General features: G+C 31.2%; 1 protein-coding gene across 1 annotated transcript; it reads right to left on the bottom strand.

Moving 5' to 3' along the window:
- Positions 1-20357: 20357 nt before the first annotated feature.
- On the bottom strand, positions 20358-21550 carry LOC145795877 (uncharacterized). The gene is made up of 3 exons (XM_082880804.1): positions 21265-21550; positions 20900-21017; positions 20358-20781 (listed from the first exon to the last, which is right to left on the bottom strand). The coding sequence occupies exons 1-3, from the start codon at positions 21548-21550 to the stop codon at positions 20358-20360; spliced, it is 828 nt and encodes a 275-aa protein (XP_082736930.1).
- Positions 21551-22111: the final 561 nt, after the last annotated feature.

Below are 22111 nucleotides of genomic sequence, written 5' to 3' on the forward strand. Positions count from 1 at the left end.
ATTTGTCAATATCTCTATGTTATTATTAGTTGATTTGCTAGATTATACTATCAATTTAGAGCCCATATGATTTAATTCAATGTTCATGACTCTATTTGTATTCGACCATTTTTTCGTTGAGTAACCGATATAATTTTTTTTTTGGGTATATAATGATTAAAGCTATCATTTGTTATATTTTTCAAGTACAATTCAAATAATTTTTTATCATTTTTTTATAAATAAAATGGATTAAAAGTTTTCTCTTATATAATTTTTATAATACTATGACATTCTTATCTTGATTAATTTTTTTAAAATGACGTAGGAACTATGCAAGTATTATTCAAATTATGGAGAATGATTTATACTTTGATATGATATGAGTGTGTCATTGATAGAGGAAATCAAAGATAGAAAGTTACTAATATAATCAATTAATGATTTGTTTGAGAAGGTCTTTTTAGAAGCAAGGCAACAAACTTAGATTAAATTTTTTTAAAAACTACTTATAAATTATATTTAAAAGTTGATATTTATTCATAATTTGATCCCATAATAATAATATACACCACTGATTTAAAAGTCCAAGTAAATTTATGATAACTTTTCCGAGCTTATAGAATTTCTCTCTTTTAATATTTTGTTTAGTTTAGTTTGATACAAGTTATTTATGTTATCAAGTGATTGTGATACTATTATTCTCAACAATTTTTATAATTAATAATTTCTTATGCATATCAAATGATTTATTTATCACACAAAATATATATAGTCTATTTTTCCGTGCATCGCACGGGTTACCGCTAGTATCTATACTATATATATAACCAAACGTAGTTGTCTTGTCAAAAGCTTCCAAATATTTATTCTTAAATTCTCATAATTTTAAAACACTCTCTTTCCTACGCGGCAACCTTCTTTGATTGCCTTTCATGTTTTCTATTTTTCTTCATTTTTTATTTGTTTGATTAATTAAAATTAAAATTAATTTCATTACTTATGGATAAAGATTTGAATTTCAAAATTCCTCCATATAAATAAACATATAAAAACTGAAAATTAATTTTATAATCTACAGATAAAGATAAAAAATTAAACAATTAATTTTAAAAAAATTAATATCATAACTTATAGATAATTTAAAATTTCTTCCCATAAATAAACAAATAAAAGTTGATAAATAACTTATAAAAATTAATTTCATGGCCTACAAATAAAGATAAAGATTAAATAATTAATTTCTTTTTTTAAAAAAAAAAAACAAAATTAGTCTCTCTTTTTTTTCCCCTTCATTTCGTACTTTAATTAATTTCATTATAGATAAACATATTAAAAATTCATAAATAATTTATGAAAATTTATTTCATGACCTATAGATAAAGATAAAATTCTAAAAAATTATTTAAAAAAAATAATTTCATAACTTATAGATAAATAAACATGTAAAAATTGATAAATAATTTATAAAGATTAATTTCGTGGCCTATAGATAAAGATAAAGATTAAATAATTGATTTTCAAAAAATTCAAAACATATATATCTATCAAAAATTAAAAATATGATTTGTTAATCTATACATCTATCAAAAACATATATATCTAAATATTTATTTTGATTTACTCTTTTTTTTTTCTCCTATCACATATTATCTTTTTTTATTTTAAATTTTTTATCTTATGAAATGCCCTTATCTATAACTTCTTATCTCCTATTAAATTCTTAACATTCTCTTGATAATTTTTATTATTCGTTATTATCTACCAAATGATAAAGATTAAAAAAAAAAAAAAAATATCGCTCTGAATGAGAATAGTATTAATAATGAAATAATAAAGGCTACATGGGAGAAGGTAGCACAAAAATCTCACAAAATTAATTTTCTTCACTATATTTATAAATGGTAATAATTTGAGATTCTTTCTATTAGTTATTAAAAATAATTTGCATTAGATCATTGTTATGTTTTTTTTTTAATTTTTTTATGAGGCTGTCATTCGTTATAGTATTTCTTCAATCCCATCTCTAAATTCTCTCTTTGAAATTTTTGTTTTTTCAATAATTAAGTCTAGAATCAATTTCCTATCAAATTTGTTTTCTTGATCCTTATTTTATTGAAGGATCGAGACGAATAAAACTTTCATATAATATATGAAATTAATGAATATAATACAAAGATGATAGGGAACTACTCAGGGCCGGCCCTGCCCTAAGGCAGGTAAGGCTTGTGCCTTAGGCCCCATATTTTGGCCCAAAAATAGGGCCCCCAAATTTAAAAAATTGTTATAGGTTTAACTTTTTTTTTTTTTTTGGTTTTAAGATCAATTTAGGGGGCCCCAAATGTTTTATTGGGCCCATGTATAATTTAGCTCATATTTATTTATAAAGGTGTTTGGCCCATATTTATTAAAATGAAAATATATAAATAAATAAATAAAAAACAATAGGGCCCCTAAATTTGGTAAAACATATAAACATATATAACATAGGGCCCCTAAATATATAACAAATATATTAAATTATATTAAATTTAAAATTTATATATATATTTCATAAAATTGAAATCAATATTAAATATATATAATAATTTATAATAACAAATATATATATATATATATATATAATTATAAATTATATATTTATAATAAATATATATATTATTATAGGGTCCCACTACAAGACTCATAATATATTTTGAACATATTGTAGTAGATTATTTCTTGACTTTTTACATTTTGAAAATTTTCCATGAAGACCCAACTTTGAAGATTCACTCCAAGGGTCGATATCAATAATTGGCACGCCAGCAAAAAAAGACAAAATCCATAGAAGATAAGGATTCTCCTCAGATATCAGAAAAATGCACGCCAAGAAAAGATAAAAGATTTTGCAAATATTTTGTGTCTGTAATTATTTGAGTCTGTTAGTGATAAGGATTTTCCTTCACTCACTACTTTAATAAAGTGGATATTTCTTATCCTACTTTATTAAAGAAAAGCTATGAAAATCTTTATATGTGTCTTGTAATAAATTATAGTGTCAAAATTTTGTCAAAAAAGGAGGATTGAATGATATGTGATGGGGCTCAAAGCAATACCCGATATCATTATCCTAATCCTTTATTGATAAGATTTTATCCATAATAATAACTTACGTCCAAATCTATGCATTTATGGCATAGATATTATTGTATGAATCTAGGTAGTCTATGTAGGAGTCTATGGTCTAGGTAAAATAGCCTTTAGACTTTTTTGTTTTCTTTGCCAGAACTTTTGACGAAAGATTTTTTGGATTGTTTCAACTTGTATGTATCAACTTTGTGTATAAATTGGCATGCTTGCCAACGGAGAAGGCAGAATGAAAAACACCACTTCACTCTGCGTTGTAAATTTTCCAACCCCTCAAGAACCTCTAAGTGTATTAAGTTTTTCAAAGTTTCAGAGTCTGTAATATAATCTTTGTAAGTATATTTCTTATTAATATGAAGTGTGAGTAGTTTCTCTTTTTCTTTAAATATTTCGAAAGGGTAACTCTTCTATTCTAAAAATTTATTTTCTTTTTGGGAAAACTAAGTTTATGGAATGCTTGTTTGCTCATTAATATTACATGCTTTGAACCTTCGTAGTATCTTCAGTTTTCTATTTTGTTACTGAGTGACCTTAGCTGAAGAGCCCGTGTGAGCCGTGGTTAGGCGTTGGAGGGCAAATTGTAGGCACAAAGGGAAAAGTGAAAAATGGAAAATAAAAATATACTATGGCCTCGTTTGGGAAGTGGCTATTTTAGTAGGCTATTTGGCTTTTTGGCTATTTTAGTAGGCTATTTTAGTTTTGTGTTTAGGAAGATGAGATGAATTTTTAGTTGAGTTGTTGTATTGAAAAGTGTGTTGAAATGATGTTTAAATTTAAAATGACAGATTTATCCCTAACTTTTTATTTTTAAAATTGATATAAAGGGGAAAAATGGTAATTTTGCCCTTGCTGTAACACTGTACGACTGTGACAGTGTAGGTTGTGCCTACACTGTCCGGGCAGCAGCCTATTTTTTTTTTTTTTGAAAATCAGTAAAAAGGTGCTACAATGCTGGCTTTTGGGCTAATTTTCCAAAAGAGGCTATAATTGCCTCAACCTCTGATTGCCAAACACCCCCTATGTTGAATGAGGCTTAGTCTCAAGGTGGGAGTACATGTAATGAAAACAAACATTGCCTAAAAATAGTTTTTGCCATAGAAAAGAATTTTAGAATAAAAGGAGAGCAACCCGAGTAGAAATATTAAGGAAATATTGTCCATATAAGAATTTCAAAAAATCAAAAATTTGTATGCCCTTAGATGTAGACCTTAGAAATAAAAATTAAATTTCAAAAAATCAAAAAAGTATATGCCCTTAGATGAAGACCTTAGGAATAAAATTAAAATTAGTACTGAACTAATACAAGAGTTAGAAGATCAAAAATTTAGATATCAGTTTCTTTTATCATTAGCTTCTAACAGATCTCTAGAAAATTACAGTTTAAAAATTTCTCAGATAAATAGACAGCTAACTATAAAACAAGAAGCCTTAAAGTTAGCCATACAACAGCTTGAAGATCTTTTAGCATAACTGTAGAATTAATTAGATAATTCTCAGCCCAATTCCAAATAGTGGTAGACCACTAACTCAACCCCCAAAAATTGGTATCAGAGCAGTGTTCGATTTTAGGACAGTTTAAGTTAGTTTATGCATTTTGCTTATGGTAATAGAGTAGTTTTTATTTTTGGAGATTTTAGTTATAAATTTCATATCATAGTAGCTTGTAATAATTTTAAAGTAGGAGTTAATTTTGTGTATGAAAAGAGTAGAGTATCTAGATTTAGAACTCAGCAGCCATAACCGTCACCTTAGCATAAATAAAAATAATCTCCGTTGTAATTTTGAAGAGACTTTTACACATCAGCTTCACAGTGAACATAATCCTCAGCTAAATAGTATCATAGATTATCAGATTAATTTTGCAGAAAATATTAAAAAGGACATAGATAAAATTAGTAATCTTTTTATTTCATCTATAGATCATCTCCGTAATAATCGTAGTATAATTAAAGATCAAGATAAAAAATTAGATTATATTCAAGATCAGTGTAGTTCTATCCTACAAAAAAGAATAGATTTAAATTTAGAAAAATTTCCTACTAAACTAGAAATAGAAACATTAATTTCAGCTACAAATCAAATAGCTAAACAAATAGAACAAATTAATCAAATTCAAGATAATTTAAAACAAAAATTAGAAATTTTAGAACAACTTGTAAGGTCTTAGTTTATGAGTAGTGATAAAAAAGCTAATAGAGATTACCAGACTATTTTAAAACAAGCAGAAGATTTTCATAATAATCCAGAAGGAATCAGTAGTTATCAAGGAATAAATCAATCAGATAAAATATCAGTAAGACAAAATAATATAGAAATTCTATTTTTAATTAGAGTGTGTGAAAAATTTGAATATCTATCAGAACAACTACACAGCTTAGAAAATCGTCTAGCTTCTTTAGAAAAAATAATACTTCAAAAAGGAAAAGGAGTAGAAGGACAAACTAATAGACCCCAATCTTAGGTAAATTACCAAGAAAATCCACCTGTAGAATTTACAGAAAATAAAAATGTTTAAACAGCTAATAAAAGGAAGTAGTAGTAAAAATCGTAATGAAGATGAAGATGTTAAAGTGGAAGAATTTATAGATGTAGAACAGCAGATAGAAAAATTTAAAAAAGAAAAGTTAGAGTTAATTCCAGCTAAATATGTGTATAAGCTAGGTAAGATTCATAAAAAACAATATTTATTTAAACACTATGGTGAACAGATGATTAGTGTAACTCAAGAAGATGAGAAAATAGAGCTAAATTTAATAGAAAGAGAAAGCTATAAATATGCAGTAAATGAACACCTTAAAATGACTCATTTAGGATTAGTAGTGGTAGGAGTTAAGGCTTTAACCAGAGAAAATTTAGGAACTAAAGTGTTTGTATGTCTCTATGATGATAGGTTTAATGATGTCGGACAGAGTATTTTAGGTAGCTATGAACTAGATATGAATTCAAAAGGAGGAATAGTTTATTTTACACCAGATTTTTTACTACCAACCTCGACCTTTCATAAAAAGATAAAAATAGGAATAAAGAGTAGAGGATATAAAATGAAAAAGGAAGAAAAGAATTTATTAGTTTGCACAGGATTTTGAGGTTTAGCAGTCTCAGAAAGCAATACTCACTATAGACTTACAAATGATCAGATAGTTAAATTATTAGGTGCAAAAGGAATAAAAGCATTACCAGCTAAAAAATTTAACTCTGAAGATAATGCAGCACTGGATTGGAAACTAGGAGATTTTCTAGGACAAAAGAGATTAGCCCCTCAAGATAATTTATTATACCAAACAGCAGATGGAAATTATGCAGTAAGATTTACTCAGTATACTTATGTAGCACCAGAAAAATCTGAAGATGATGAATTTAGTAGTATAGATAGGGAAGAAAATCAAGATAATCATAGTGAAATAAATCAGCTTTACGTAATGACAGAAGAAAAAACCATATTACAAAATAAGATATATAATATTGATGAGATAGATTTAGAAAAATTTACCCTAGAAGACATGAACAAGATATTAGATGCTAGATATTTTGAATACTTAGCCAGAGGAGAAACCCATGATGAAGCAGTATCATTTTTAGATCAAGAATTCCATACAGAATATGTAGATGATATCATAGAAGATATGATACATCCCAGTAAAATATTTAGAATACCAGAACAATCTAAGGTAGAAAATACTAAAATATTAGAACAATCTCAATCAGAAGATACTTTTTATATGAATATAGAAAACACAAGCACCAGTAACCCACAACCAACTGTACAAGATCCTGTAGAACCAATGCACTATGCAGTAGGAGGAAGAAGACCAGTAGCCAGTTTAGGACGTAGTCATGCAGATCCCAATAAAAGCTATAAGTTTCATGGAAAGCGTAGACCATTAGATATGAGCATACAATTACAGCCGGTTAATAATCAAGGAACCCTTTTAGATTTTGCTAGATTCGACCCTCAGGTATGGCACGAAGTAATAGAAAGATGGGAAAAAGATGCAGTAAAAGCATGGATGACCAGCCCCTATGAATCAACAGATATGTGGGAATATATGGAGACACTTTTAGGAGATTCAGCTTATAATATTTATTTAACTTTTAAAGGAAAATTTGAAGAAACAATTAAACAGCTTAAAGATTTAGGAAATAACCTGTGGAATTTCACCAGTTTTATTAAAGAGATACTTATAGGATATGACCCTTCTAGAGGAAATGATTCCGTTCAAAGCGTAGCATTAACCGAATTAGATCAGATAACATTAGGAAGTTAGAAATATATTGTACCTTTTAGTAGAGAATACTTAGCCATAGCAGCTAGAACAGGAAAAAGTTTTGATGAAGAAATAGGAAATAAATATTTTAGAAAATTACCCGAAGAACTAGGAAGAGAAATAGAAAATAAATGGTCAATTTATTGTGCAAGTTTACCAGCAAAAATAGCTACAAGAGAATTAAATATAAGAGGAACTTTAGGAATAGGACCTAGAATAGTTTTTACATTTTATAAGCTCAGAGAAAAATGTATAGAAGTTAAAATACAGAAAGATTTGAAAAAACAAAATTATGGTTTTTGTAGCAGCGTAGTATATACTCCTCAGCAATATGAAGATGCATATAATAGGAAAAAATACAAAAAATATGGAAAATATAGAAAAGAAAAATATTGGAAGAAAAAATATAGAAAACCATGGAAAAAACAAAAATTCATTAGAAATAGTAGAACTTTTAATAGGACAAATTATAAGAAATTACCAGAGAAGAAAAAGATAAAAGAAAACAAAGATATGTTAGAAAACCCAACAGTAAAAAATGCAATTGTTTTATATGTGGAGAACCCAATCATTTTGCAAAAAACTGCCCAAAAAGACAAAGACCAAATACTAATAAACAGATAGAAAGACTACATATTACAGAAGATTTAGAAGAAGATATAGTGAGCATAACTAGTGATGATTCAGAAGTATATAGCATAGTCAGCAATTATGAATATCAAATAGAAGCCATAAGTTCAGATAGTGATTCAGAAAGTGATACGAATATAGATAATCCTTTAGGACAACTCAACCAAGAAATATGACTAACACCTTCCCAAGATACTTTCTTTATGATGGAATGTAATGCAGATACTGAATGTCAGCATAACTTCCAAATAGGATTAGGATTTGATACCACTAGATGCAGCTATTGTAATTGGTTTCCAGCTAAAGAAAAAGAGCTCAATGTTTATTATGCAGCATAACTTATTGTATAATTTGTCTCGAAAAATTAAATATGACACATAAGATAAGATTAGAAAATACCAGAGAAGATAACAGTATAGAAAGTAGAGAATTACATTTAACAAATAGGGAGTTAGAACTACAAGTAAGAAACTAAGACTAAGACTAGTTTTGACTAGTTTTAGAACTACACGAGATAGAAACTAAGACTAGTTTTGACATAGAATGTTTAGAATTAGAGAATAGACAGCTTAAACAGCAGCTAGAACAATTTCACAATAAATGCCCTTTAAAAGACAAACTGATTGAAGAACATATGAATTCATTAGAATTAGTCAACCTAGTTGATTCTCAATCCTTTAGTCAATACTCTAAAGCCCAACCAGATACTACATCCTTACCATTCAATTATCCGGTTATACCTAAACCAAATTTAGTTGAAATCTCATGTGTAATCAAGTTTGCAGCAAAAACCCTTAGTATAGATGCCATGATAGATACAGGAGCTAGTAAATCATATATTGAACAACAAGTAGTTCTCCCAGGATGGAGCACAACTTTAACAACCCCAGCTTTAGTTAGTATAGCCGACGACACTAAACAGATATACACACATTGCATCAACGGAGCACAGATTAGTTTTCATCATCTAGGTTCTCAAGATCAGCATATAGAATGGTTTCCTTTACCTCAGGTTTGGATTGGAAATACCCGACAAAATCATCCTTTCATCTTAGGACTTAATTTCATACTTAGTTTACAAGGTGGCATGTTTCTCAGTCAACACAACATTAGTTTCTTCAAACGAACTGTACATACCCCAACAGCATATGCCCTTAGCACCACCGCCCATTCCTCAGAGTTGCGTGCGAAGCGTGGTGGTACCATAGAAGTAGATTTAGTTCCCGCTAGTTTTTTATTTCCAAGTAGAAAAATTTTTCCCGACCTAGCCCAAAAATATGTACCTAATGAGATAGCAAATACGTCTTTAGAAAATTTAGATACAGAAAATTACGATTTAGAAGAGTTTGATTTTGAAAATAAGGGAGATTATTGGAACCTAGAAGATTTTAAACAACCAGCTAATTTAGAATTAATTTTTGCAAAAATAGGGAAAATAAAGAAAAAACCAATATACAGAAGAACATAAAATGATTTAGATGAGATAATAAGATTAGCTGAAACAACAGAAATTTTAGGAGAACAGCCCATGAAATATTGGGAAAGAAATAAAATTTTAGCTAGTCAAGATATAAAAAATAAAGATTATAGGATTACCTCAGCACAAATAGATCATACACCAGCAGACATAGAAGAATTTAGAACACAGATTAAGGAATTACTAGATCTAGGAGTAATTAGACCTAGCAATAGCCCACACAGGAGTGCAGCATTTATGGTTAGAAATCATGCAGAGATAAAAAGAGGAAAAGCTAGAATGGTTATAAATTATAAAAGATTAAATGATAATACAGAAGATGATAAATATAATATACCAGGTAAAGACCAACTCATAAATAGAATACAGACAACAAAGATATTTAGCAAATTTGATTGTAAGTCAGAATTTTGGCAGATAAAAATGGAAAAGGAAAGCATACCATGGACAGCCTTCTGTTGCCCTCAAGGACATTATGAGTGGCTAGTTATGCCTTTTGGATTAAAAAATGCACCTTCCATATTTCAGCGTAAAATGGATAGTATATTTAATAAATATAGTTTTATACTGGTATATATAGATGACATACTAGTCTTCAGTCCAGATAAAAATAGTCACATAGATCATTTGTATATAACATTAGAGGAATTCATAAATAATGGAATAATAATTAGCAAGAAAAAGATGGTATTAAATAAACCTTACATAGAATTTTTAGGAATGGAGTTAGGAGATGGAAAAATTAGGTTACAACCTCATATAGTCAAGAAGATTTTAGACTATCCAGATAAATTAGAAGATACAAAACAACTTCAATCGTTTTTAGGAATTTTAAATTATGCACGAATGTATATTCCTAACCTTAGTAAAATAATAGGACCCCTTTATAGTAAGACCACACCCACAGGACAAAAATATTTCAATCAGCAAGATATAGCTCTAGTTAGAAAAATAAAAGACATTTGTAAAAATCTACTAGACCTACAACTTCCCTTAGAATCAGAATACATAGTCGTAGAAACAGACGCAAGTCAATTAGGATGGGGAACAATATTATTAGCTAAACCCAGTAAATATGACAGTAAAAATAAAGAACGCATTTGTAGATACAGTTCTGGAAAATTTAAAGAAAAAGATACAACTATGACCAGCCTAGATTTTGAAATATTAGGAGTAGTATACGCAATAAATAAATTTAGATTATTTTCGCACAAACCTTTTACAATAAGGACAGATTGTGAAGCCATAGTTAGATTTCATAACAAACTAAACGAGCGTAAATTAAGTACTAGAAGATGGGCAAAGTTTTTAGACTGTATAGTAGGACAAGGATATAAAGTAGAATTTGAGCATATTAAAGGAAGTGATAATAGATTAACAGATTGGTTAAGTAGAAAAATTTATTTAGAAAAAGAAGATACCCAGTTTAATTTTTGTGCAGATAATGGAAAACAGCAAGACCATGAATTTTGGGGGATTTTCTCTTCCCATTCATGAAGGCAGAACCAAGTTCAGACCTTTAACAGGGATTGAGTTAGACCCAGTTCAACAGTGTCTTTTAGATAACCTTTGGACTAGTCAAAACCACCCAGCTAAACGTCTTTCAGCCCTAAACTCTCTCAGTATATATTTTTCAAAAATCCAAAACAAGCCCTTGTCTAAAAGTTTTTCTATGTAGTAGCTAAAGGAACCAAGCCTGGTATTTACCATGATTGGATAGAAGTAGAACCTTTAGTCAAATATTTTCCCACACCTCAGTTTAAAGGATTTTATGATTTTGAGTCAGCCAGTACCTATGCCCGAAGACAAATAGGAACCAGTTACTTTATTAGCCAGATAGCTAAAGATTACCTGGACACATTGAGCAAGATGAGATCAACCATCCTTGCTACCAGTGGAGTTCCAGTTAGCCAGACAATTGGAAGCAGTAGTAGTACAGGCAGTAGTAGTTCTAACCCTCAGATAGATTCTCAGAATCCTCTCCAAATGTGCAGACATTGTGAAGGCCTTTCTAGAAATTTCAAGAAAATTATGGATAAAGGCAAGAAGGTCAGTGAAGAGCTAGACCAGCTCCGAGACGAAGAAAAACAATTGAGAGCAACCATTCGAACCCTAACCAACCAGCTTAAAAAATTAGCTCCAGAAAGAACACCTACCTCCTTACCTAGCCCAGAAATCAAACAACTCACCAGTGAGGAATTTGACCAATTGAATGCTAGAATGTATTTCTTCAGGCATTCTATCATTCGATCCTTTTGTGAGAAAAGCCAAGTAATGGAAGACCTAAAACCCTATATTTATACCTTAGCCGAAGATAGCAGAAATAACGAGTTAGTCATTATTCAGCAATTTCTTCAAGATCTCTCCACAGCAAGAGTTGACTGCCCCGGCTTAGCTTATCAATGGACCTATACCTATGAAGATGAAGAGCAGCCCTGCTTAGACGAAGAAAAATGCAATAAGAGGTCAGAACATTTTGGTAGATGTCAGTGTAACCTAGACATCAGCATTTGCCTTTGCCAGATAAATTTAGCTACATTCGAGCCATTAGAGATAGAAATTAGGGGCAAAACTCGTTATCTAACAGCCCCAAAATTGTTAGATTACGGCTTTGTCTCTAGACTAATTTTCACAGATCCAGATCAGACAGATAACTTTGGACATAAGCTTGCTCATGCAGTACTGTGCGTAATGGAAGAACATCATCCGTATGTGGAAGCTTTGATAGATAGCAAACTACCAGAATGGAAGGGAATATGGTGCAATCCAGCTAAACACAAAATGTACCTCAGAGGAACCTCTACATTCCCAGGATACCCAGGACTTCTCAATAGGAGACCCTGGCCATGCAAAAGATTTCCACTCAAAGACCAGCTCAATAAATGGAGGAAATTTGCTAGCAACTCTCTCTTAGCCTATAATGGAAATTATGGACATCTAGTCTGTGAAGATAGACATCAGAAGATACATTGTAATTTAGCCATCCCAGGATATCCATTCAGCAAAGAGACATTTGTCGATGAAAGTCAATACCCTAACTATCAGCATGGCGTCTCTCATGAATCACCGGTGATGGGAGAGAATGATCAAGAATGGTACGATGAACCACCTATAGGAGATGGGGATGACTTTTACGACCAACTCTCAGCAGTAGACCTGGACGACCTAGCAGACAGAATGTATGGGTGAAAAAAAAAAAAAAAAAGGGGGCCCCACTATAAATTTGAATATATATTTATAATTTAATATATATATATATATATAATTTATATATATTAAATTATAAATATATAATTTATAATATATTAAATTAAATTATAAATATATAATTTATAATAATATATATATTTATTATAAATATATAATTTATAATAATTAAATATATATATATATATATTTGTTATTATAAATTATTATATATAGTTAATATTGATTTCAATTTTATGAAATATATATATAAATTTTAAATTTAATATAATTTAATATATTTGTTATATATTTATAATTTAATTTAATATATACATATATATAAATTATAAATTTAATATATATATATATATATAAATTATATATTTATAATTTAATAAAATTATATATTTATAATTTAATATACATATATATAATTTATATATATTAAATTATAAATATATATTAAAATTTATATATACATATATATATATATATATATATATATTGAGTGTGACTGTGTGTGTGAGTGGTTGTTTGTGTTTGTGTCAAAGTCAAAGTGAGAGAGTGAGAGTGTTTGTGTGAGTGCATGTGTATGGCCAAAAAGCGTGGTTAGGAACCACGATTTCAGCAGAAACAAATTTTGGTCAAAAAGCGTGGTTCAGAGCAGCGAGTTCAGAAGAAATTTTTTTTTGGATAAAAGCGTGATTCAGAACAACGATTTCAGAAGAAATTTTTTTTAATTAAAAGCGCCTTTTATAACCGCGATTTCTTAATCAAAATCGCGTTCTGTAACCACGCTTTTAAGACTTCCCAGATTTCACGCGAGACAGGCGCATATATGTTGAAATCGTGGTTGTGAACCACGATTTAGTTTATTTTGGGAATTCTTTCAAAACTAGGCTTAGTTTGGAAATTGAATTGTAAATTTGGCTTATTTTGGGAAATGGCCCAAGAAGAAGGGCCACAAAGCTTGCAGAGAAATTGTTGGAAAGCTTTTCACGTTCGCTAGAACAGGACTAGTTGGGTAAATAGGATTGATTTGAAAGCAACAAAGGAATGTTCAAAATAAAAATAATAATAAGTATTTTTTAAAAATAATAAGTATTTTTTAAAAATAATAAGTAATTTTTTTTATCAATAAATCTTATCTCACAAATAAGTATTGTAATTAGTTTTAAATTTTTTTATTGATCTGTTAAATCTTATTAGTAGAAAATTTCTTTCTATGTGGTCTTATTTTTTATTTTGATAGTGTTTTGATAGACAATTATATTATTTTATTAATGTGATAGGTATGATGTGATACTCCAATGTGACATATATTAATATGATACTCCAACGATGTGACATTCCAAAAAAATTAAAAACTCCTTAGTATACTTTTTCTAAATGTGACAATGTGACGGGTATGATATGACACTCCAAAACTTTTACTCAAAAAAAAAAAAAAACAATAACTCCTTACGGTGTGTTTGTTTGGACGGACTGGATAAGGGGGATTGTAATCCACTGGACTGTTAATCCTGTGATACATTGTCTCCGGACTATTTGATTAGACTATATTTGTATCTTATGTTTGTTTAGTCATGTGATTAGATGTCTAAATTGGACTATTTTATTGAATCCTAGGTTTGTTTGGGATATTAAGGAGAAAGATAAATGCTCAAAAGACTATTTTGCCATTTTGAATTATTTACTACATAATAGAAATATTAAATATTAAATATGAATTATAAATTTTATTTTATTTTTTTACTAGTACTTTAAAAAAATAGAATATTAATAAAAATTACACAAATTTATTTTAATTTGTAGTTGAGATTTTTTAATTTTATTTTACTTTACCAAGTATAATTAATAGCATATTATTAAAATAAATAATTTAATAAAGTATAAATAATTTAATAAATAAATTTTATTTTTAAAAAGATATTAAATAGTAGAGTGTCAAAAATATAAGGGGAAATTACCCATAGGTCCCATGAAAAACATGTGATCTCCATTTAATCCCATAACTTTTTCACTACACCCAAAAGTCCTTTCCTCTCTCTCTCTCTCTGCTTTTTGCTTCCCTTCCTCTCTCGTTTTTTTTTTTCTACATTTTTTTGTCACCGTGTTTGTCATGGAAGAGGACCACCGGTGATCATATCTTTCTCCATTGATCGGGGTTCATTGATAACCACCAAGCATTGAAATCAACTCCGACGAAGAAGATGATATATTTTCCGACGAAGAAGATGAATGGATCTACTTAGATCTGATATAGATCTACTCAGATCTACATCAGATCTGAGTAGATCTACACAGATTTGGTTAGACATCCGTCTTTCCCTTTCAATCTCTTTTTTTTTTTTTCTCTCTGCTATACACTTCTGTTTTTCTGTTCTAATGGAGAAAATTTTCGAATTCTGAACAAGCAGTTTTCGAGTTTTAGTTACAGGTGGTGAAAACTGTAAAATTTTGCAATTTCAAAATTTTTTTTTGGTGCTGGAATGAATCATGGTTTAAAACTGTAAAATTTTGCAGTTTTATAACATTCTTTAGAACTGTAAAATTTTACAGTTTCATAACATGTTTTTTAATTTTTTTTTTCCGGCAATATTCTAGACATTCCGGTGAGTCTCCGGCGACCGTTAAACGGAAGTCCGACGGTAGTAAGATGTGAACAGTGTCTATAAATTTTAAAAAAAAAAAGGATTTTTTGGTAACAATTAAAAATGTGTTGGACTAATTGGTGCAAGTATTTTGTTTTGGGATTAGTTGGATTTTGAACTTGTTACATGGGACTTATCAGTAAGTTCCCCAAAATATAATTTCATTACCTAATTCCCATGGAATGAGTTATCCCATGATTTGTGTCTCACTCCCCCATGGGATACAACAGTCCAACAGATTTGGGATTAATAGTCCAGATGGACTATTAGTCCAGTGCAAAAATTTTCAATCAAACAATGGACTATATGGACTATTAGTCCTATCCCATGGGCCAATTCTTCCAAACAAATACCAACTTAGGCCTCGTTTGGCAAGAGACTATTTTAGCCAATTAGCCAAAAAGTTACTAAATTAGCCAAAAAGCCAACAACCCATACCAAAAAGTCAAAGATTCTCTTTTCTCTCTACTTTTTGCACATCTTTTCGTAATTAGCCAAAAAGTCATTCCAAACATACAAGTTTTTTTTACCTACCTTTTTAGCCAAATAGCCAAAAAGTTACTAAATTAGCCTGTTTCCAAACGAGGCCTTAGTGTACTTTTTTTAAACGTGACAATGTGGTAGGTATGATATGACATTTCAAAAAAAATAAAATCTCCTTAGTGAACTTTTCTCAAACGTAACAACGTGGTAGGTATGATGTGACACTCTAAAAAAAATTAAAGACTCCTTAGTGAACTTTTTCCAAACGTGACATGTGACACTCTAACGTGGCGAGTATGATGTGACACTCTAAAAAAATTAAAAACTTTTTAGTGTACTTCTTCTAAATGTGACACTTTAACGTAGCGGGTATGATGTGACACTAAAAAACTCTTTAGTATACTTTTTTCAAATGTGACGCTTCAATATGACAGGTAAATGAGTCATTACACATCCAATAGGATTAAATCGATCACAAGAAAAAATATGGAACTATGTAGATTACAAGTTCAAAATATAAGACTTATTAGTCAATCTTTTTTTTTTTTTTTTTTTTTTTCCTTTTCGTCTTCGGGCCTCTGTTGGATGAACTAAAAAAAAAATCATTTGAATCATATCATTTTTTTAAATTTTTTGCACATTTTATAAGTAAGAAAACTAACTTTATACCCAAAAGAACTTATTGAACTTTTAAAAAAAAAAATTCAAAAAGTTTTAAATTTCTACATTCAGTTTGACGAGGCGAATCGAAAAATTATAATTTTTTTAAAAATCCAAAAAAAGATTAAAAAAAAGGCCAAAAAAATAGTATAACTTTTATTTATTTATTTATTTTGGCTGTTTAGTATTTCTTTTGAATTTTTTTTAAATGTATTTTTTGGATTTGTCTCGACAAGACAAACTGAAAAAATAAAAAAATTTGATAAAATTTTGACAAAAAATCATTAAAGACAAAAAAGAAAAAAGAAAAAAGATTGGCTTTGTTTGGCTAGATTTTCAAATTAATTTTTGAGAGCTTAAAACTCAAAATTTGATTAGTTTACAATTTTCTCAAAATTGCTTGTTTTTTATTTTCCAAAAATACGTTTCAGAGTACTTTCTTGTTTTTCGTGTTTTTTTTTTACTGAATTTTAATATTTTAAGCATTTTTTATAATTTTTAGGCACACCTAACATAAATACACATAAAAGTATAATTTTTGTGAAAAAAATCTTTTAAAAATTCACTAAATCCTAAAAATACAAAAAAAAAAAAAAATGAGAATTCAGTATATTTTTCGTACTTTTATGTATTTATTAATTTTTTAAAATATTTTTTCACAAATTTTTTACGTTTTAGATACATCTAAGGTGCATCTAAAAAATTAAAAAAAAAATGCTTAAAATTTTAAAAATATTCACTAAAAATAAAAAATACAAAAAACAAAAAACTTAGTTTTTAAAAAACTTAATCTAAAAAACTCAAACCAAACACACACATTTTCTTTACTTCTCTATCTACTCTCTCCTTCTCTCACATCTTACATATCAATCAATTATTTTTTTCTTCTCTCATTTCTCATTCCCTCACATCTTACACATCAATCAATCATTTTTTTTGGAATTTTTTTTTAAGGTCCCTGATAATAGTAATTTAGTGGATAAAGGACATCAAAAAAAGGGGTGACGCATCAGGTCCCTGAACTATATGGCGTGCATTTTTAATTATTTCATGGACCAAAATACCCTTCACAAATCAACACAGAAACGAAACTGGATTCCGACGCCTGAGTTCCATTCCAAACATCCAACCATATTCACGAGCAAGAGAACAGCAGAATTAGGGTTTCAATATCATCTTCACGATCGACATTAGAGTTTCATTATTTTCTGCAAAAATCATTCTCTTTCCTTCCTCACAAATTTCTTGTCACACCCCAAACTTGCCCTTAAAAATTTGGGCATGACCTACTCAGAAACAGACACTTATCCTGCTATACATAATATCCGGGGCCTAAACGAAAGCGTTGATATAATAGAATAACATGCAGACACATCCATTGAGCTACTACAAATATGCCAGGACCACGACTAGGAATTAAACGTATAGAGAACATGCATTTGAGATTAAGTTACATACACACACATTTACAAGTCCAGCCCAGAGGTTGGGCATATAACAAAACATTAGATACAAATCAACCTTGGCCGGAAAAACATTAGTACAAGATAACAAAGTCTAGCAAAACTATACTAGAATGCAAAGGGCTTCTCTAAGTGCCTGGTTGCTTAGGTTGACAAAAAGGTGGACGGTAGAGGGGTTAGGACTGACTGCCCGGTTGATTACCTACAGCATCAGACAAAATACAGAGTGAGACAAGCTCAGTGACTAATAGTACTTTACCCATCCAATGAACAGATTAAATTATAATACATAACAAATTGTATACACATGTAGAGTCATATGGTTAGTCTGTTGCTGTTTTACTTTCAGAACGGCCTTAGGCCCCGATATAACAGAACGACCTATTGGCCCAGATGTAACAGAACGGCCTTTCGGCCCAGAAATATATAGAACGGCCTTTCGGCCCAGAAATATACAGAACAGCCTTTCGGCCCAGAAATATACAGAAATACGTAATGTCCTTCAATATTTACATTCCCATCGAGTTCCAATCAATTTACATATCAATGTAATAATTTACGGAAAACAGAATGCTAATAACATTGGATATCAACGGTAAATAAATGTACACTCATTGTACTATTACTCACAGTGTTGTTGCGGAGCGATGGTTCCTCCCGTAGTGTGTCCTACACACATATATAACACACATTAGTTCCTTTTTCCTTATTAAACCACTTCTTGAGTCATTACGCTTCAATTGCATTTACAACCATCAAAAAGACATCAAACATAAATTCCAAAAATAGCTGAGGGTTAAGCACGTAAAACGGAGCGAACAAGTTTTCCAACCTGGGTCGCACGTGCGGCCATCCCCTCCGCTTGTGCGGACATGTACTGCACGTGCAGTCCCCCTCCACCGCTCGTGCGGCCAAAAACAGTATGCTTTCTCAGTTTTTTTCTCTCTTTTCCGCACGTGCGGCCACGACCTCCGCACGTGCAGCCTGGCCCCTGTTTGGCAGTCCGAATTTCATACAAAACCCCATGTTTGGTGATCATCAACAAGGTCCAAAATAGATTCTTTAAATACCAAAACATGGTTCACAAATCATGTAAATAGGGGTACAAACACACAACCATTTGAACATGGATTTGATCTTCTTCAATTAGTCACCACCACAACCTATTTCTCTTACATACACATACATACATATATAGCCATGTATTTACACAAGTGGGTTCCAACATGGTAATTCAAGAAACAATTTGTAGATTTCTCACTAAATGGCCCAAATTAGGTTAGAATAATCAAATAGTAGTAGTATCTTCACCAATAGATCAACACATACATCCAACCCTCCATTACAACTCTAGGTTACACAATATTAAGAAATTCCTTCCCCAAATTAAAAAGGAAAGGGTTGAATTAGGAGAATTGGACTTACCTTAAGCTTCACCCCTTAGATGCCCCTTCAATTTCACAATTCTCTACCTCTTTTGATGATCTTGTCTCTCTACTTCTCAAACCCCTCTCTACTCTTTCCTCCAGGAGATATTTTTCATTGAGGCTTCTCAGTCAAAGTGTTGGAGGAGTTTTGGTATAGAGATATATATTTGTATAAGGGTGAATAAGACAAAAATTCAATCTTTTAAGCATCCCAAATTGAAATTCCACAGAAAATCCCATTATAGCTTAAAAATCATGCAGATTCTAAATGTCAAATCAATTTCAGAAAATTAAGTCTCCAAGGCTTCCAATTTCTGATTCCAACTTCTTAATTGTGACAGATACTTCCTTAGTGAACAGATATGAAGCAATTTTCATAAGTTTTGTTTAATTAAACTCATGTCACATGAAATTTCACAGAAAGTAAGTAAATGTACAGAATGAAGGACCGAAAATATACCAAAAACAGATATGAGGTTCGGGTTATTACACTCTCTCCCCCTTAAATAAGTTTGGTCCCTCAAACTTGTTTTACCTCCAGATCAAAACAAATGCGGATATTGATGTTGCATCTCCTCTTCTTTTTCCCACGTTGCTTTGGTTCCGTAATGTTCTTGCCATTCAACTTTTACCATTGGGATCTGTCGATTTCGTAATTGTTTCACTTGACGGTCCAGAATTTGAATTGGTTTTTCCTCCTATGTTAACTTATCATCCAAAATAATCTGGTGGTAATCAACGACATGTGACAGATCTGGGAGATATTCTCGAAGCATAGAAACATGGAATACATTATGGACTTGACTCATATTTGGCGGAAGGGCAACTCGGTATGCTACCGGGCCCACTCTTTCTATAATTTGGAAAGGACTAACATATCGGGGTGTTAACTTACCCCTTTTTCCGAATCTTGGATGTCCTTTCATCGGGGTGACTTTTACAAACACATGACTATCCACTTCAAATTCCAAGTTCCTTCATCGGGTATCCGCATAACTCTTCTATCTACTTTGAGCAGTTTTCAATCTTTCCCAAATAATTTTAACCTTTTCAGTTGTCAACTGGACAATCTCAGGCCCTAGCAATGGCCTATCTCCAACTTCAGCCCAACACACGGGAGAACGACAAGGTCTTCCATACACAGCTTCATAGGGTGCCATCTCAATACTCGAATGGTAACTGTTATTATATGCAAACTCGACCAACGGCAGATGAGTTTCCCAACTTTCCTGAAAATCCAGAACACCCATTCGAAGCATATCCTCTAACGTCTGAATCGTCCTCTCGGATTGTCCGTCTGTTTGAGGGTGGAAAGCTGTGCTAAATTTTAATTCTGTACCCATTGCATCCTGTAGACTTTGCCAGAACCTTGAAACAAATTTTAGATCTCTATTTGACACAATTGAGACCGGAACACCGTGAAGCCTTACAATTTCATTCACATAGATCACAGCAAGTTTATCTGCATTATACTGGGTCTTCACAGGCAGGAAGTGGGTGGACTTAGTCAATCGGTCGACAATGACCTATATAGAATTCATACCCCGAGGAGTCCGTGGCACGCCTACAACAAAATCCATGGTAAGATGTTCCCACTTCCATTCTGGGATTGGAAGGGGTTACAGCAATCCTGCTGGCCTCTGATGCTCTGCCTTTACTTGCTGACATTGTAAACATTTAGAGACGAATTCTGCGATTTCCTTTTCATACTCGGCCACCAAAAATTTTGTTTCAAATCCCGGTACATTTTCGTGCTTCCTGGATGTATTGAAAACCTTGAGGCATGTGCTTCTTCCATTAGTTTTCGTTTAAGTTCTAACACATTAGGAACACATATTCGGTTTTGAAATTTGAGTATAGAATCCCTTAGAGTAGATCTCGGTTTTGGTTTTGTCTTCATCTCATCACATATCTTCTTTAGAGTCCCATCTTCCATTTTACGTAGTTTGATCTCTTCAAGTAATGTCGGTTGGGCTATCACCGCTGCCACTATGGCCTCCTGCTTAAGTATCACAAGATCTACCTCCATTTTGTTCAATTCACTTAGCAATTTCTTTTGTTCTGTAAATAGATTTGCCAATTGTCCAACATTCTTTCGACTAAGCGCATCTGCCACCATGTTGGCTTTACCAGGATGATAATGGATTTGCAAATCATAGTCTTTAATAAGTTCCAACCACCGTCGCTGCCGCATATTCAGCTCCTTTTGCGTAAAAAGATACTTGAGGCTCTTATGGTCGGTGTACACCTCGCAAGTAGTACCGTAGAGATAATGCCGCCATATTTTTAAAGCAAAAACTACTGCAGCTAGTTCCAGGTCATGCGTGGGATAATTTTTCTCATGAGGTTTAAGCTATCGAGAGGCATAAGCGATAACTCTTCCGTTTTGCATAAGTACACAACCAAGTCCCTTATGTGAAGCATCACTGTAAATCACAAATCCCTCAGTACCAGATGGCAGTGCAAGGATTGGAGCTGTAGTCAACTTCGTTTTTAATTCCTGGAAAGCAGATTCCCGCTGTTCTGACCATTCAAACGCAACTCCCTTTTGAGTCAATTGTGTAAGCGGTATAGCAATTTTGGAGAAGTCTTGGACGAACCTCCGGTAATATCTGGCTAACCCCATAAAACTACGCACCTCAGTCACATTGGTAGGTGTTGGCCAGTTTATGATCGCTTCAATTTTATGTGGATCAACAGAAACTCCATCCTGTGTTATAACATGTCCCAGAAAGGCCACCTCATGTAACCAAAA

This window comes from Camellia sinensis, chromosome 7 (genome assembly GCF_055761805.1).
Source record: "Camellia sinensis isolate YWXY chromosome 7, ASM5576180v1, whole genome shotgun sequence".
NCBI classification, from domain to species: domain Eukaryota; kingdom Viridiplantae; phylum Streptophyta; class Magnoliopsida; order Ericales; family Theaceae; genus Camellia; species Camellia sinensis.

Coding starts and splice junctions, on each gene's coding strand:
- LOC145795877 (XM_082880804.1), bottom strand. CDS start 21,550: ATGCGGCAGCGACGGTGGTTGGAACTTATTAAAGACTATGATTTGCAA. Junction 21,018..21,264: donor TGGGACTCTAAAGAAGATAT/GTGATGAGATGA, acceptor TTACAATGTCAG/CAAGTAAAGGCAGAGCATCA. Junction 20,782..20,899: donor CGTGCCACGGACTCCTCGGG/GTATGAATTCTA, acceptor TGAAATTGTAAG/GCTTCACGGTGTTCCGGTCT.